Raw genomic sequence first — 16,829 nt, forward strand, 5'->3', positions numbered from 1 at the left:
ACTCATCACAGGTTGGTGGCACCTTAATTGTGGAGGATGGGCTTGTGGTAATGGCTGGTGTGGAATTGTATCAAAAATGGCAAACCCATGGTTTCCATGTGTTTGATGCCATTCCATTTGCTCCATTCCAGACATTACTTTGAGCCATCCTCCCTTCAAGAGCCTCCACTGCTACTCATAGTTAGGGTTAATGCCAGCGGTGTGAGGTAGGCAACCTAGTCTTGTCCCCGTGCCCTGCCTTCATGCCACTAAAAGCCTGGCAAACATGGCTATAGTCAACCAATTGTAATCACCGAGGATGAGCTCCAACACTTCATGAAGACCATTTCATAGAGTGCGGTCCTTGAACTGGGAGACCAGCGCACAGACACCTGGGTAGTTTTCCATCTAGCCCTGATAAGAGGAACTCAGAGCTCATCACTCACTCACTCACTCACTCACTCACTCACTCACTCACTCACTCACTCACACACACACACACACACACACACACACACACACACACACACACACACACACACACACACACACACACACACACACACACACACACACACACACACTGTCCTCAAGGGAGTCAGAATATATCAGAGAGCTGAGCGAGCAATAAGCATGTCTCTCTGCCTGCAAACTGGGTCAAAGGCAGCGCATGCATGGGCCTCTACTGCTCCTATGGCATATAATGTATATGTGTGAGTGGTGGGGGAGGGTTTCCATTGTAGGGAGGTAGTAGGGGGGATGAGAAAGAAGCCCTGGAGCGAGTGTAGTCATACTGTGTTGTTGGCAGCTGGAATCTGGGCTCTTACTAAGTGGGAAGGCTGGGCTGAGCCACTGAGGTGCAGCGTAACTGGCCTTTCAGTCAACCATATGGCTGTGACCTCTGCTTGCCCTTATCAACAGAGACAGGGAGGCAGGCAGACACTAACTCATACAGACAGTAGAATGCAGACAGAAACGGGAATTTAGGGAGAAAAATACACAGAGTACAAAACATTACGGACACCCCCCACTTTTTCCCTTAGAACAGCCTCAATTCGTTGGGGCATGGAGTCTACAAGGTGTCTAAAGCGTTCCACAGGGATGCTGGCCTGCTGGCCCATGTTGACTCCAATGCTTCCCACAGTTGTGTCAAGTTGGCTGGATGTCCTTTGGGTGGTGGACCACTCTTGATACATGCGGGAAACTGTTGAGTGTGAAAAACCCAGCAGTGTTGCAGTTCTTGACACAAACCAGTGCACCTGGCACCTACTACCATACCCTGTTCAAAGGGACTTAAATATTTTGTCTTGCCCAGTCACCCTCTGAATGGCATATATACACAACCCATGTGTCAATTGTCTCAAGGCTTAAAAAGTATTCTTTAACCTGTCTCCTCCCCTTCATATACACTGATTGAAGTGGATTTAACAAGTGACATCAATAAGGGATCATAGTTTTCACCTGGATTCACCTGGTCAGTCTGTCATGGAAAGAGCAGGTGTTCTTAATGTTTCGTTCTTAACTCAGTTTATATTGTATTTACATTATTTATGTGTTACCTTTATCTATAAACATTACCTTTATCTATAAATGTTACCTTTATCTATAAATGTTACCTTTATCTATAAACGTTACCTTTATCTATAAATGTTACCGCAAATGTTTTCTGAAGTATCAGTCATGTGAATGTGAATCTTGCTCTCTTTTCTAGAATGAGATTTGATGTGGCACCATAAATGAGGACGATAGAAGGAAGATTTTGAGTCTTTTCCTCAAGGAAAAAGCCAGCCATTCTGGCTACCATTGCAGAGAGTAGGGTGGGGTGGGAAACTTGTGGGCACTGGGCATGGGTGAGCAACAACATTTAGTTACAACTAGAGTCACGACATTTAGCTAAACTCTATGAAATTAGGAATATGTAAGAAGGAAGAATTTGAATATTTTCCTCAAAAAAGCAAAAGCCAACCATTCTGGCTACCATGATAGGTGGTGGGGACCCTGTGGGCGCTAGTCAGGGATGACTAACGTTTAGTCACGACTTGGCACTTGTGGGTCTTTGCCGGGTCATTTGTCCCCTGAAGGGTAGTGGTTGTTTGGTGTGGGTGGCTATATAGTGGTGGAGACGGGTTGTATAATTTTGTCAACAGGAAATCAGAGATGCAACAATAATGAGACATGCTCCATATAGTTCTGTGCCAAAGTTCCATTCTCCAGTAACCATATGAAGGATTATCTCTAACCACCCAGACCTAGTAAGGCAATGACTGATTCTGATACACATTTCCTGTTTGCTCTCCAAAACACAATAAACTCAGGAATGCATCTTCCTGAACCTGTTGACTGTGCGAAGGGTGGTGTGTGCTGAGAAAGAGAAATAGATGCAACAGTAAACATATCTGTTCATACTGCACACAGAGATGAATGCATAAGGACATAGGGGCATTTCAGATTGATGATAGGAAACGAACCTGTTTGTTACAAATTCATATATCTACAATTCTAGGTAATTCACCTGTAGTGTATCTGTAGGCCACTGAACATTTACCAAAGCAATTTACAAACCCGTCTCTGACTTTACTTCAGATTGTTTCCCCCCCCTATTCTAGCCACAGGGGGGCAGCAGAGGGAGCACTCTACCGAGCGTTGGCGCTGACAATCGGCGATGACTCTCCTCAAATTCTGCATCTGAGTGTAGGAGAGCGAGAGGCTTGAACTTCCTGTGCAATCTCAGTTCACCCGTTTTACATATACAGGAAGATTTTCGGAGCTGCAAAGTGAGAGAGGAGTGTTTGGTAATTTAAAGAGAAATCCCCCCCGTGCATAAACTGTAAATGCGGATTGTTTACATCAGTCGGTCGAGTCGGAGAAGCCATTCCTTCTTTCCCTCCTTCCTTCGCACACTGTGGCGGTGGCGCGACTCCCCCTCACCGCAGATAGTGTCAGTGGAGCTGGCCATGGGGCCGTGATACAGCCCGGGCCCTGACTGAGGTTCTGCGTTGCATCAGAAAAGGAACAATTATTGATGCACGATTCACTTCCCTGACTACTGCATCAACCAAGAGTGACTACAAGAGGAAAAAGAGAAGATTTTGAACTGCAATATTATTTCAAGATAATTACATGATCTGATATTCGAGGGAGTGTGTTGATGTGCTGACCAAATTGATCGAGATTATTATGGCTGTTCTAAAACTCATCGAACAGGTAGCTATGCCAATTTGACAAATAATTCATATTTCCTTAACGTTATATGTAGATAGTCTATAAGCTTTTCTCATTATGCATTGCGATAGTGGCTACTTTGTTGATACAAAGATATGCCCAAGTAGGTCCCGGGAAAGCGGAATGTTTTTGTAAACGTTACATAATTGAGAAATAATTTTTCATGCGTCGCTGGCAAGTGAGAGGAAATAGTTTTTCTGATGCCCAGAGGAACAGCTGCGGTCCGCTACGCGAGCGAGGAGGTGTGTCGGGCATCTCGTGCTGTGAATGAAATTGGGCGGTGTGTGTTAGCTCATGTTGTAGATGCATTTGCAGTATTTCCATAGTTCTTTGTTCTCTTTACCGTTTTAAAAGTAGGACAACGAATTCGGGGTGACCTTTTGATGACTCTTCTGTAAGCTGTACCCCAGTTGAGTCACCGCCACGTGCCACCGGAATTCAGCTGTGAATTCCTTTATCGTCTCCATGAATTATAGTGTTGCTGTCGGCACCTGTTATGATCTGTCAAGTTGTTACTAGTGCATCCCTCGGTTTTGTCAAAAGAATGTGTTCTGCATTTTGGGCTTGCCTAGTCAAGTTCCCCATTTCTCTCTTCCTAGATTGTTGTCAGCGAGAAGAGTATAGGATGTTGAGCACAGTGACTTGTGTCACCAACTTCAAACTTCACCATCAGAGCATGGTAGTATGTTACTATCTTTTTGTTGCTGTTACCGCAGATATATCTGAGATGTGTTTCTTCACTGTATAGGGGGCTGTTTTTGTTGTAGAGGTGCTGAGTAACAGGGTCAAGCGGACAATAATAACAACAGCTACAGTACAGGGGTCATCTGAGTCTTCACTCAGTCACCAGTCTTGTTGGGCTTGGAGTTTTTCCTGAACGCATGACCTGACCAGTCCCTAAAACCCGACCCTGGCAACAGTGACTATTGTCTGGTTTCAATGATGGACTCTTTTGGCAACTTTGAAAATAAATTGTTCAGGGGTGGGTCCTCTTTAGAATGACAACTCTCCCAACGAATCACGCGGCAGACATGCCAGAACGTCGCGATTCAAAACCAACGTTTGCAGGCAAAATCTTTGCAGTGGTTTTAGTGAAGGTAGTCGATGCAAGCTAGCCACTTGTGAAATGCATTCATTAAAAATAACCTCCATGATCTCCATCTTGCTAGCTACAATTTTTTTTTTTTTTTAAGCAGATGCCAAAATAATCCACCAGACCGTAGTCACAGTTGCCTATAGGGTCGGGCTTTCGAGACTATGACCTGACAAGATGGGCTATAACAAGGGGCCAGGTGAGGAAAAACTCCAGGCCACATAGGGATAAAGAGGCTCAGCATTATCTGTGAGACCGAATGCTAATGGTGCTGCTATTTGACCTTCCTCTGTCCCTTATCCAAGGCCTTTATCTATAGATCAGCCCAGTCTGAACTGTGTAGAGCAGCAGTTACAAGCAGTTGCAGGAAGTGATCCAAGGGCCTATCTCGCCTGTACATCTGATTTCAGCCTATGTCAGGCACGCACCACTGTATGTGCTCTCAAACCAGCATCAGTTATGCTCAGTGGGTTGTTTGAGTTAGTACAGGTTGTAACGGATGTGTATGTTTGCAGAGAGATTATACAAGTGTATGGCTCTGTGTGTCTACTGGCCAGTGAGTGACTCTGGCTGGGCCACTCAAGGACATTCAGAGAACTATCCCGAAGTCCCTCCTGCATTGTCTTGGCTGTGAGCTTAGGGTCATTGTCCTGTTGGAAGGCGAACCTTCGCCCCAGTCTGAGGTCCTGAGTGTTCTGGAGCAGGTTTTCATCAAGGATCTCTCTGTACTTTGCTTCGTTCATCTTTGCCTCGATCCTGACTAATCTCCGAGTCACTGACGGTGACAAATATCCCCACAGCATGATGCTGCCACCACCATGCTTCACCGTAGGGATGGTGCCAGGTTTCCTCCAGACGTGACACTTGGCATTCAGGCCAAAGAGTTCATTCTTGGTTTCATCAGACCAGAGAATCTTGTTTCTCATGGTCTGAGAGTCTTTAGGTGCCTTTTGGTAAACTCCGAACAGGCTGTCATGTGCCTTATACTGAGGAATAGCTTCAGTCTGGCCACTCTACCATAATGGCCTTATTGGTGGAGTGCTGCAGAGATGGTTGTCCTTCTGGAAGGTTCTCGTATCTCCACAGAGGCACTCTAGAGCTTTGTCAGAGTGACTATCGAGTTCTTGGTCACCTCCCTGACCAAGGCCCTTCTCCCCCGATTACTCAGTTTGGCCGGGCGGACAGCTCTAAGAAGAGTCTTGGTGGTTCCTGTAACGGCGTTCCTCCTCCTCTTCATCCGAAGAGGAGGAGCAGGGATTGAACCAAACTGCAGCGTTGTATTTAGACATAATGAATTTATTTAAGTGTAAACGAAAAACACGAACTTCACTTGAATACTTACAAAATAACAAAACGAATGTAGACAAACCTGAACATACGAACTTACATATAACACGAAGATCGCACGAACAGGAAAAATGACTACATAAAACGATGAACGAACGAAACAGTCCCGTATGGTGCAAACAAACACAGACACGGAAGACAACCACCCACGACAAACAATGTGACAACACCTACCTTAATATGGTTCTCAATCAGAGGAGATGAAAACCACCTGCCTCTAATTGAGAACCATATTAGGTACCCATTAACCAACATAGAAACAGAAAACATAGACTGCCCACCCAAACTCACGTCCTGACCAACTAACACATACAAAAACTAACAGAAAACAGGTCAGGAACGTGACATAACCCCCCCCTTAAGGTGCGAACTCCGGGCGCACCAGCACAAAGTCTAGGGGAGGGTCAGGGTGGGCATCTGACCACGGTGGTGGCTCAGGCTCTGGGCGAGGTCCCCACCCCACCATAGTCAATCCCAGCTTACTTCTCCCCCTCAGAATGACCACCCTCTTATTCCACCCACCTAATATAAGAGGCAACACAAAAATAAGGGACAGCTCCGGGACAAGATAGCTCAGGACAGAGAGGTAGCTCAGGATAGAGAGGTAGCTCAAGATAGAGAGGTAGCTCAAGATAGAGAGGTAGCTCAGGATAGAGGGGCAACTCCGGACTGAAGGGCGGCTCCGGACAGAGAGACAGCTCTGGACTGAGGGGCAGTTATGGATACATGGCAGCTCTGGACGCTCATGACTAGCTGACGGCTCTGGACGCTCATGGCTGGCTGACGGCTCTGGACGCTCATGGCTCGCTGACGGCTCTGGACGCTCATGGCTCGCTGACGGCTCTGGCTGCTCATGGCTCGCTGACGGCTCTAGACGCTCATGGCTCGCTGGCAGCTCTAGACGCTCATGGCTCACTGGCGGCTCTGGCAGATCCTGTCTGGTTGGCGGCTCTGGCAGATCCTGTCTGGTTGGCGGCTCTGGCAGATCCTGTCTGACAAATGGCTCTAGCGGCTCCTGACTGACTATCGGCTCTGACGGCTCGGGACAGACGGGCGGCTCTAATGGCTCGGGGCAGACGGATGGCTCAGACGGCACTGGGCAGACGGATAGCTCAGATGGCGCTGGGGAGACGGATGGCTCAGATGGCGCTGGGGAGACGGATGGCTCAGATGGCGCTGGGGAGACGGATGGCTCTGGCCGGATAAGGCGCACTGTAGACCTGATGCGTGGTGCCGGAACTGGAGGCACCGGGCTAAGGACACGCACCTTCATGCTAGTGCGGGGAGCAGGGACAGGGCACACTGGACTCTCAAAGCGTACTATTTGCCTGGTGCGTGGTACCGGCACTGGTGGCACCGGGCTGAGGGCACGCACATCAGGACGAGTACGGGGAGAAGGAACAGTGTGTACAGGGCTCTGGAGACGCACAGGTGGCTTAGTGCGTGGTGCCGGAACTGGAGGCACTGGGCTGGAGACACGCACCATAGGAAGAGTGCGTGGAGGAGGAACAGGGCTCTGAAAACGCACTGGAAGCCTGGTGCGTGGTGTAGGCACTGGTGGTACTGGGCTGGGGCGGGGAGGTAGCGCCGGAAATACCGGACCGTGCAGGCGTACTGGCTCCCTTGAGCATTGAGCCTGCCCAACCTTACCTGGTTGAATGCTCCCCGTCGCCCGCCCAGTGCGGGGAGGTGGAATAACCCGCACCGGGCTATGTAGGCGAACCGGGGACACCATGCATAAGGCTGGTGCCATGTAAGCCGGCCCAAGGAGACGCACTGGTGGCCAGATATGTAGAGCCGGCTTCATGGCACTTGGCTCAATGCTCAATCTAGCCCTACCAGTGCGGGGAGGTGGAATAACCCGCACCGGGCTATGCACACGTACAGGAGACACCGTGCGCTCTACTGCGTAACACGGCGTCTGCCCGTACTCCCGCTCTCCACGGTTAGCCTGGGAAGTGGGCGCAGGTCTCCTACCTGCCCTTGGCCCACTACCTCTTAGCCACCCCCAAGAAATTTTTGGGGTTTCTTCACGGGCTTCCGTGCTAGCCGCGTACCTTCATAAATCCGGTCTCTCTCTCCCGTTGCCTCCGCTCTCCTAATCGCCTCCAGCTGTTCCCATGGAAGGCGATCTCTTCCAGCTCGGATCTCCTCCCATGTGTAGCAACCTTTTCCATTTAACACGTCCTCCCATGTCCACTGCTCGAACTCACGCTGCTTGGTTCTGGATTGGTGGGTGGTTCTGTAACGGCGTTCCTCCTCCTCTTCATCCGAAGAGGAGGAGCAGGGATTGAACCAAACTGCAGCGTTGTATTTAGACATTATTTATTTAAGTGTAAACGAAAAACACGAACTTCACTTGAATACTTACAAAATAACAAAACGAATGTAGACAAACCTGAACATACGAACTTACATATAACACGAAGATCGCACGAACAGGAAAAATTACTACATAAAACGATGAACGAACGAAACAGTCCCGTATGGTGCAAACAAACACAGACACGGAAGACAACCACCCACGACAAACAATGTGACAACACCTACCTTAATATGGTTCTCAATCAGAGGAGATGAAAACCACCTGCCTCTAATTGAGAACCATATCAGGTACCCAAAACCAACATAGAAACAGAAAACATAGACTGCCCACCCAAACTCACGTCCTGACCAACTAACACATACAAAAACTAACAGAAAACAGGTCAGGAACGTGACAGTTCCAATCTTCTTCTATTTAAGAATGATGGAGGACCTTGGGGACCTGCAATGCTGCATACATTTTTTGGTAACCTTCCCCAGATCTGTGCCTAGACACAATCATGTCTTAGAGTTCTACAGACAATTCCTTCGACTTCATGGCTTGGTTTTTGCTCTGACATGCACTTCCAACTCTGGGACCTTATATAGACAGGTGTGTGCCTTTTCAAATCATGTCCAATCAATTGAATTTACCACAGGTGGACTCCAGTCAAGTTGTAGAAACATCTCAAAGATGATCAATGGAAACAGGATGCACCTGACCTAAATTCCGTGTCTCATAGCAAAGGTTCTGAATAGTTATGTAAATAAGGTATTTCAGTTTTTTATTTTTAATACATTTGTAATAACTTCAAAAAACCTGTTTTCGCTTTGTCATTATGGGGTATTGTGTGTAGATTGCTGGGGATACAAAAAAAAGTAGAATAAGGCTGTAACGTAACAAAATGTAGAAAAAGTAAAGTGGTCTGAATACTTTCCTAAGGCACTATACAAGAGCAATTAGGGTTTAGTGCCTTGCTCAAGGGCACATCGACAGCTTGTTCACCTAGTCGGCTCAGGGATTCAAACCAGCATCCTTTCGCTTACTGGCCTAACCGCTAGGCTACCTGCTGCCCTAATCCCTCCTCTGTGTTCCAGAGAAGGGGAGAGACAGGAAGTTAGGTCTTGACATCCCCCTCCCCTTTTCTTCATTTTTCTTCTAACTGGATCCCCATGGGATTGTTCGTCTGGAAGTATGCGTGTATGCAATAGTATGCAAGTATAAACACCATGGGACCACGCAGCCGTCATACCGCTCAGGAAGGAGTGTCACGCCCTGACCTTAGAGAGCCTTTTTATGTCTCTATTTGGTTTGGTTAAGGTGTGATTTGGGGTGGGCATTCTATGTTTTCTGATTTTGTGTTTCTATGTTTTGGCCGGGTATGGTTCTCAATCAGGGACAGCTGTCTATCGTTGTCTCTGATTGGGAACCATACTTAGGTAGCCCTTTTCCCTCCTTTCATTGTGGGTAGTTGTCTTTGTTTGTGGCACTATAGCCCTTAAGCTTCACGGTCGTTTTTGTATTGTTTATTGTTTTTGTTGGCGTCATTCTTAATAAAAGGAATATGTACGCTGACCACGCTGCACCTTGGTCTCCTCCTTACAACGGGCGTGACAAGGAGACGCGTTCTGTCTCCTAGAGATGAACGTACTTTGGTGCGAAAAGTGCAAATCAATCCCAGAACAACAGCAAATGACCTTGTGAAGATTCTGGAGGGAACAGGTACAAAAGTATCTATATCCACAGGAAAACAAGTCCTATATCGACATAACCTGAAAGGTCGCTCAGCAAGGAAGAAGCCACTGCTCCAAAACCGCCATAAAAAAGCCAGACCGGTTTGCAACTGCACATGGGGACAAAGATCGTACTTTTTGGAGAAATGTCCTCTGGTCTGATGAAACAAAAATATAACTGTTTGGCCATGATGACCATCATTATGTTTGGAGGTAAAAGGGGGAGGCTTGCAAGCCGAAGAACACCATCCCAACCGTGAAGCACGGGGGTGGCAGCATCATGTTGTGGGGGTGCTTTGCTGCAGGAGGGACTGGTGCACTTGAGGAGGGAATATTATATGTATTTATTGAAGCAACATCTCAAGACCAGTCAGGAAGTTCAAGCTTGGTTGCAAATGGGTCTTCCAAATGAACAATGACCCCAAGCATACTTCCAAAGTTGTGGCAAAATGGCTTAAGGACAACAAAGTCAAGGTATTGGAGTGGCCATCACAAAGCCCTGACCTCAATCCCATAGAAAATTTGTGGGCAGAACTAAAAAAGCGTGTGTGAGCAAGGAGGCCTTCAAACCTGACTCAGTTACACCAGCTCTGTCAGGAGGAATGGGCCAAAATTCACCCAACTTATTCTGGGAAGCTTGTGGAAGGCTACCCGAAACGTTTGACCCAAGTTCAACAATTTAAAGGCAATTCTACCTAATCTAATTGAGTGTATGTAAACTTCTGACCCACTGGGAATGTGATGCAAGAAATAAAAGCTGAAATAAATCATTCTCTCTACTATTATTCTGACATTTCACATTCTTAAAATAACGTGGTGATCCTAACTGACCTAGGAATTTTTACTAGGATTAAATGTCAGGAATTGTGAAAAACTGAGTTGAAATGTATTTACCTAAGGTGTATGTAAACGTCCGACTTCAACTGTACCTATTTTCTCTCTCACCACCAACAGTAAGGGAAGGAGAAAAACACAGTCATGCGCCCTATGGTTTTATTTCTGCATTGAATTTATAGTGGGACATCATCGGCATCAGCAGCTTCTCATTTTGGAGCTGTGCTGTGGGGGCGGAGATTCACATCTGCTCTGTACCCTCTGGCACCAATAGCAATGCAGCTATTATATTCAACATCCTTATGGAAGGAAAATCACAGCCCAAGAAATGTGTGTGTGTGTGTGACATGATTGCATGTGTGTTGTTTGCAGTTCAAAGAATGAAAACAGAGTTTTTATCAGATACAGGAAGTTTGTGTAGGATGAGGGCAAAACAGAGAGACATCCGTTTGTTTTGTCAAATGCCGGCGACCCTTCTTGGTTCCATTGGGACCTTTTTAGACAGGACTAGTTTATTTAAGATGCTGACCCTAATGGTGTTCTAAATGTAGACAAGGAGGCTGCCACTCTCCTATTGGACAAGGGGGTCGTTTTGACAACATTCATTGGCCGTTGGAGTCAGGGCGAGGGAGGAGCATGAGGGCAATGTGCTGTGCCTGTGCTGTGGCAACAATGGGCTCAGTGTTAGACATTTTTGTTTTGCCTGGAGGGGTGGTATGGTGTGGTGAGGGGTGGGGTGGGGTGGTGTGGCGAGGGGTGTGGTGAGGGGTGTTGTGGGGAGGGTTGGTGTGGTGACGGGTGGTGTGGTGAGGTGTGGGGTGGTGAGGGGTGTTGTGGTGTAGTGTGGTGAGGGGTGGTGACGGGTGGTGTGGCGAGGGGTGTTGTGGTGTGGTGAGGGGTGGGGTGGTGTGGTGAGGGGTGGTGTGGTATGGTGAGGGGTGGTATGGGGTGGTGTGGTGAGGGGTGGTGTGGTATGGGGTGGTATGGTGTGGTGAGTGGTGGTGTGGTATGGTGAGGGGTGGTGTGGTATGGTGAGGGGTGGTGTGGTATGGTGAGGGGTGGTGTGGTATGGGGTGGGGTGGTGAGGAGTGTTGTGTGGTGAGGTGTAGTGTGGTGAGGGTTTTATTAGTCGTATGGTTTTATTAGTCATATGTACAGAATACACATGGTATACACCATCCAATGAAATGCTTACTTACAGGTTCCTTCTGGACAATGCAACAACAATAAGAAATAATAAAATATATCAATATGAATATAAAGTAAATGGCTCAGTATAATAGAATAAACATTTTAGCATCAGTATAATACAGGAAGGGACCGAAAATCTGAGCAGGTGGTCAGTCCAGTTCAAGTGGCTTTTAGATAGAAACTGTCTCTGATCCTGTTAGTATCAGACCTCATGCTCCGATACCGTCTGCTGATGGTAAGGGAGAGAACAGCTCGTGGCAAACGGAGGGAAAACATTCTGGATCAATCTATGTGGAGGAGAGCCCTGTTCCCATACATCACTACTCCTTCAGCAGTGACCACTGTGGCTGTTTAGATCTTCATGGGAAAACTGGGACTGTAGTTAAGCTGTAGTTAGGCTGTAGTTAGGCTGTAGTTAAGTTGTAGTTAGGCTGTAGTTAGGCTGTAGTTAGGCTGTAGTTAGACTGTAGTTAGACTGTAGTTAGGCTGTAGTTAAGTTGTAGTTAGGCTGTAGTTAGGCTGTAGTTAGGCTGTAGTTAGGCTGTAGTTAGGCTGTAGTTAGACTGTAGTTAGACTGTAGTTAGGCTGTAGTTAAGTTGTAGTTAGGCTGTAGTTAGGCTGTAGTTAAGTTGTAGTTAGACTGTAGTTAGGCTGTAGTTAGGCTGTAGTTAGACTGTAGTTAGACTGTAGTTAGGCTGTAGTTAGGCTGTAGTTAAGTTGTAGTTAGGCTGTAGTTAAGTTGTAGTTAGGCTGTAGTTAAGTTGTAGTTAGACTGTAGTTAGGCTGTAGTTAAGTTGTAGTTAGACTGTAGTTAGGCTGTAGTTAAGTTGTAGTTAGACTGTAGTTAGGCTGTAGTTAGACTGTAGTTAGGCTGTAGTTAGGCTGTAGTTAGGCTGTAGGGCCTGCACACCTCTGGCTCTCCACCCGCTGTTTCATCAAGGCCTACACATTTTGTGTGCATGTTTTTGCAGATTGTAGGATTAGTCAGAGTCTGTGTGTGGCCCACAAGCAGAACTGAAAATGTTGTCTGAGCTAGGTTTCCTCTCTGCGTGTAAACTCTGAGAAGGTGACAGAATGTAACAGGAAGTGAAGCGGTAAGGTGGAGGGGGGACAGGAAGTTCAGATGCAGCAACATGTTCTGGCCTGACTGTGGTGCATAGGGATGAGTCAGTCAGGGCTTTGACTCAATTGCCTTCCTCTTTGTCATTGAATTTTATGTTGTATGTAACTGACAGGTTGTCTAAACAATTTTCCTGTCAGTCATCATCACATGGTGATAGTCAGGGGCCACTGCTTGGCAGCACCCAGAAACAGCATCCATATGGGACCAGTCTGTGGTTTTGACATTGTTGGGATACAGCTTTTGTCAGATTTGACTTTTCGTAGCAGGTTAGGAGAATTTACGCAGCAGATAAAGAGAATTAGATTAAGGTTAGGAAAGCGTTAGGGTTAGCTAGAAATGCCAAAAATGTTAACTTTTGACATTAATTTGACAAAAGCTGTATCTCTTCTAACCATGACCCCAGTCTGTTTCGCTCTCAGAACCATGTCTCCCCTTGTCTGTCACAAAGACTTGAGGCTAGGTAGGTCCTTTTAAAATACTTTTACAAGGCGCCCTTCTTTCTTCCCTTCTGTGAGGTGATTGCTATCACCAATCAAAAACTGGAAGGGTGGAAGGATCGATTTTAGAAGTATTGGAACATGGACATGACCAGACTCATTATAGTCGGCCTGTCTACCCTCATGTCATATCCAGTCAGTCAGTCCAGTGTGTTTCTCAGAAAGCTGACTGACCCTGCTGATCTAAGGCCTAGTACTGATTGACAAAGATAATTTGTGGCTGCATGCCAGCGATGTCCTGGACCTTTATTTAGGTCTGAGAGAGAGACTGGAGAGAGCACTGTGACTTCACTGTCACGTCCTGACCATAGAAAGACTTTATTTTCTATGGTAGAGTAGGTCAGGGCGTGACTAGGGGGGTTAGTCTAGTTTATATTTTCTATGTGGGGTTCTAGGTTGTTTTTTCTATGTTGGTGTGTTGGTATGATTCCCAATTAGAGGCAGCTGGCTAACATTGTCTCTAATTGGGGATCATACTTAAGTAGCATTTTTTCCACCAGTGGGTTATGGGATATTGTTTATGTTTTGAGTAAGTGTATGTAGCACCTCTGTTGTCACGGTTTGTTGTTTGTTTTGCTAAGTTTCACTATTAAATATTATGTGGAACTCAACATACACTGCGCCTTGGTCCGTCTATACAAACGAACGTGACATTCACTCACTACACTAGACTAAGATGAATGTTTATATGCTGCTGTGCTGTTCCCTTGTAGAGCTGGAGGACTTTATTTCCTTCTGTGTAAATAACCTCATACAGTTGTTTTATTAAATCCACAACAGTCTTAACTACAGCACTAGGCCTTTACCACATGTAGGCCTACAGTGAGTCTCACTCACAGTCACTCACTTCTCCAGCTTTTTTGAACAGAGTGAAGGGTCACACAGCTGCTCATGCTGGCAATGCTCTAATTCCATGTGAAGGACCTCTCCCCTCTTTCCTCCTTTTTCCTTGTTCACACACACAGCTGATAAATCTGATACCTTGAGATTTATTTCAGGGTGACTGTTTAGACACGTATTGAAGATAGGCTTGATCAGTATTTAGGGAGACTTGCATTAGCCCTGCTCGTGTTTGAGACATACAGTGGGGAGAACAAGTATTTGATACACTGCCGATTTTGCAGGTTTTCCTACTTACAAAGCATGTAGAGGTCTGTAATTTTTATCATAGGTACACTTCAACTGTGAGAGACGGAATCTAAAACAAAAATCCAGAAAATCACATTGTATGATTTTTAAATAATTAATTTGCATTTTATTGCATGACATAAGTATTTGATCACCTACCAACCAGTAAGAATTCCGGCTCTCACAGACCTGTTAGTTTTTCTTTAAGAAGCCCTCCTGTTCTCCACTCATTACCTGTATTAACTGCACCTGTTTGAACTCGTTACCTGTATAAAAGACACCTGTCCACACACAATCAAACAGATTCCAACCTCTCCACAATGGCCAAGACCAGAGAGCTGTGTAAGGACATCAGGGATAAAATTGTAGACCTGCACAAGGCTGGGATGGGCTACAGGACAATAGGCAAGCAGCTTGGTGAGAAGGAAACAACTGTTGGCGCAATTATTAGAAAATGGAAGAAGTTCAAGATGACGGTCAATCACCCTCGGTCTGGGGCTCCATGCAAGATTTCACCTCGTGGGGCATCAATGATCATGAGGAAGGTGAGGGATCAGCCCAGAACTACACGGCAGGACCTGGTCAATGACCTGAAGAGAGCTGGGACCACAGTCTCAAAGAAAACCATTAGTAACACACTACGCCGTCATGGATTAAAATCCTGCAGCGCACGCAAGGTCCCCCTGCTTAAGCCAGTGCATGTCCAGGCCTGTCTGAAGTTTGCCAATGACCATCTGGATGATCCAGAGGAGGAATGGGAGAAGGTCATGTGGTCTGATGAGACAAAAATAGAGCTTTTTGGTCTAACTCCACTCGCCGTGTTTGGAGGAAGAAGAAGTATGAGTACAACCCCAAGAACACCATCCCAACCGTGAAGCATGGAGGTGGAAACATCATTCTTTGGGGATGCTTTTCTGCAAAGGGGACAGGACGACTGCACCGTATTGAGGGGAGGATGGATGGGGCCATGTATCGCGAGATCTTGGCCAACAACCTCCTTCCCTCAGTAAGAGCATTGAAGATGGGTCGTGGCTGGGTCTTCCAGCATGACAACGACACGAAGCACACAGCCATGGCAACTAAGGAGTGGCTCCGTAAGAAGCATCTCAAGGTCCTGGAGTGGCCTAGCCAGTCTCCAGACCTGAACCCAATAGAAAATCTTTGGAGGGAGCTGAAAGTCCGTATTGCCCAGCGACAGCCCCGAAACCTGAAGGATCTGGAGAAGATCTGTAGGGAGGAGTGGGCCAAAATCCCTGCTGCAGTGTGTGCAAACCTAGTCAAGAACTACAGGAAACGTATGATCTCTGTAATTGCAAACAAAGGTTTCTGTACCAAATATTAAGTTCTGCTTTTCTGATGTATCAAATACTTATGTCATGCAATAAAATGCAAATTAATTACTTAAAAATCATACAATGTGATTTTCTGGATTTTTGTTTTAGATTCCGTCTCTCATAGTTGAAGTGTACCTATGATAAAAATTACAGACCTCTACATGCTTTGTAAGTAGGAAAACCTGCAAAATCGGCAGTGTATCAAATACTTGTTCTCCCCACTGTATATCCACTTGTGCTGATGTTTCAATGTCACCTGAGAGCAATGAAGGTTTCCTTTATTGTTCTATTATGTAGGATTAGGGAACGACCTTGGATCTATAGAGGAGGATTAGTGAACGACCTTGGATCTATAGAGGAGGATTAGGGAACGACCTTGGATCTATAGAGGAGGATTAGGGAACGACCTTGGATCTATAGAGGAGGATTAGGGAACGACCTTGGATCTATAGAGGAGGACTAGGGAACGACCTTGGATCTATAGAGGAGGACTAGGGAACGACCTTGGATCTATAGAGGAGGATTAGGGAACGACCTTTGATCTATAGAGGAGGATTAGGGACGACCTTGGATCTATAAAGGAGGATTAGTGAATGACCTTAGATCTATAGAGGAGGATTAGGGAACGACCTTGGATCTATAGAGGAGGATTAGGGAACGACCTTGGATCTATAGAGGAGGATTAGGGAACGACCTTGGATCTATAGAGGAGGATTAGGGAACGACCTTGGATCTATAGAGGAGGATTAGGGAACGACCTTGGATCTATAGAGGAGGATTAGGGAACGACCTTGGATCTATAGAGGATTAGGGAACGACCTTGGATCTATAGAGGAGGATTAGGGACGACCTTGGATCTATAAAGGAGGATTAGTGAATGACCTTAGATCTATAGAGAAGGATGAGGGAACGACCTTGGATATATAGAGGAAGATTAGGGAACGACCTTGGATCTATAGAGGAGGATTAGGGAACGACCTTGGATCTATAGAGGAGGATTAGGGAACGACCTTGGATCTATAGAGGAGGATTAGGGAACGACC

The 16,829-nt window shown here is 46.3% G+C and overlaps 1 protein-coding gene across 6 annotated transcripts in view; it reads left to right on the plus strand.

Annotated features, from left to right (window-relative positions):
- The first annotated feature begins 2,648 nt into the window (after positions 1 to 2,648).
- The window catches only part of LOC139539068 (serine/threonine-protein phosphatase 6 regulatory ankyrin repeat subunit B-like), a 64,378-nt gene continuing 50,197 nt past the window's right edge, over positions 2,649 to 16,829 (plus strand). For 2 of the 6 annotated variants that reach the window (XM_071341788.1, XM_071341786.1), the window contains exons 1-2: positions 2,652 to 3,183; positions 3,801 to 3,880. In XM_071341788.1, the coding sequence (XP_071197889.1) occupies positions 3,827 to 3,880 (54 nt within the window). In that variant the 5' untranslated portion in view covers positions 2,652 to 3,183; positions 3,801 to 3,826. Of the gene's footprint in view, positions 3,184 to 3,800; positions 3,881 to 4,471; positions 4,494 to 16,829 lie in introns of those variants that run through there. The other 4 variants (XM_071341791.1, XM_071341783.1, XM_071341784.1 and 1 more) reach the window with 4 other exon arrangements.

Source organism: Salvelinus alpinus, chromosome 14, assembly GCF_045679555.1.
Source record: "Salvelinus alpinus chromosome 14, SLU_Salpinus.1, whole genome shotgun sequence".
NCBI lineage: Eukaryota > Metazoa > Chordata > Actinopteri > Salmoniformes > Salmonidae > Salvelinus > Salvelinus alpinus.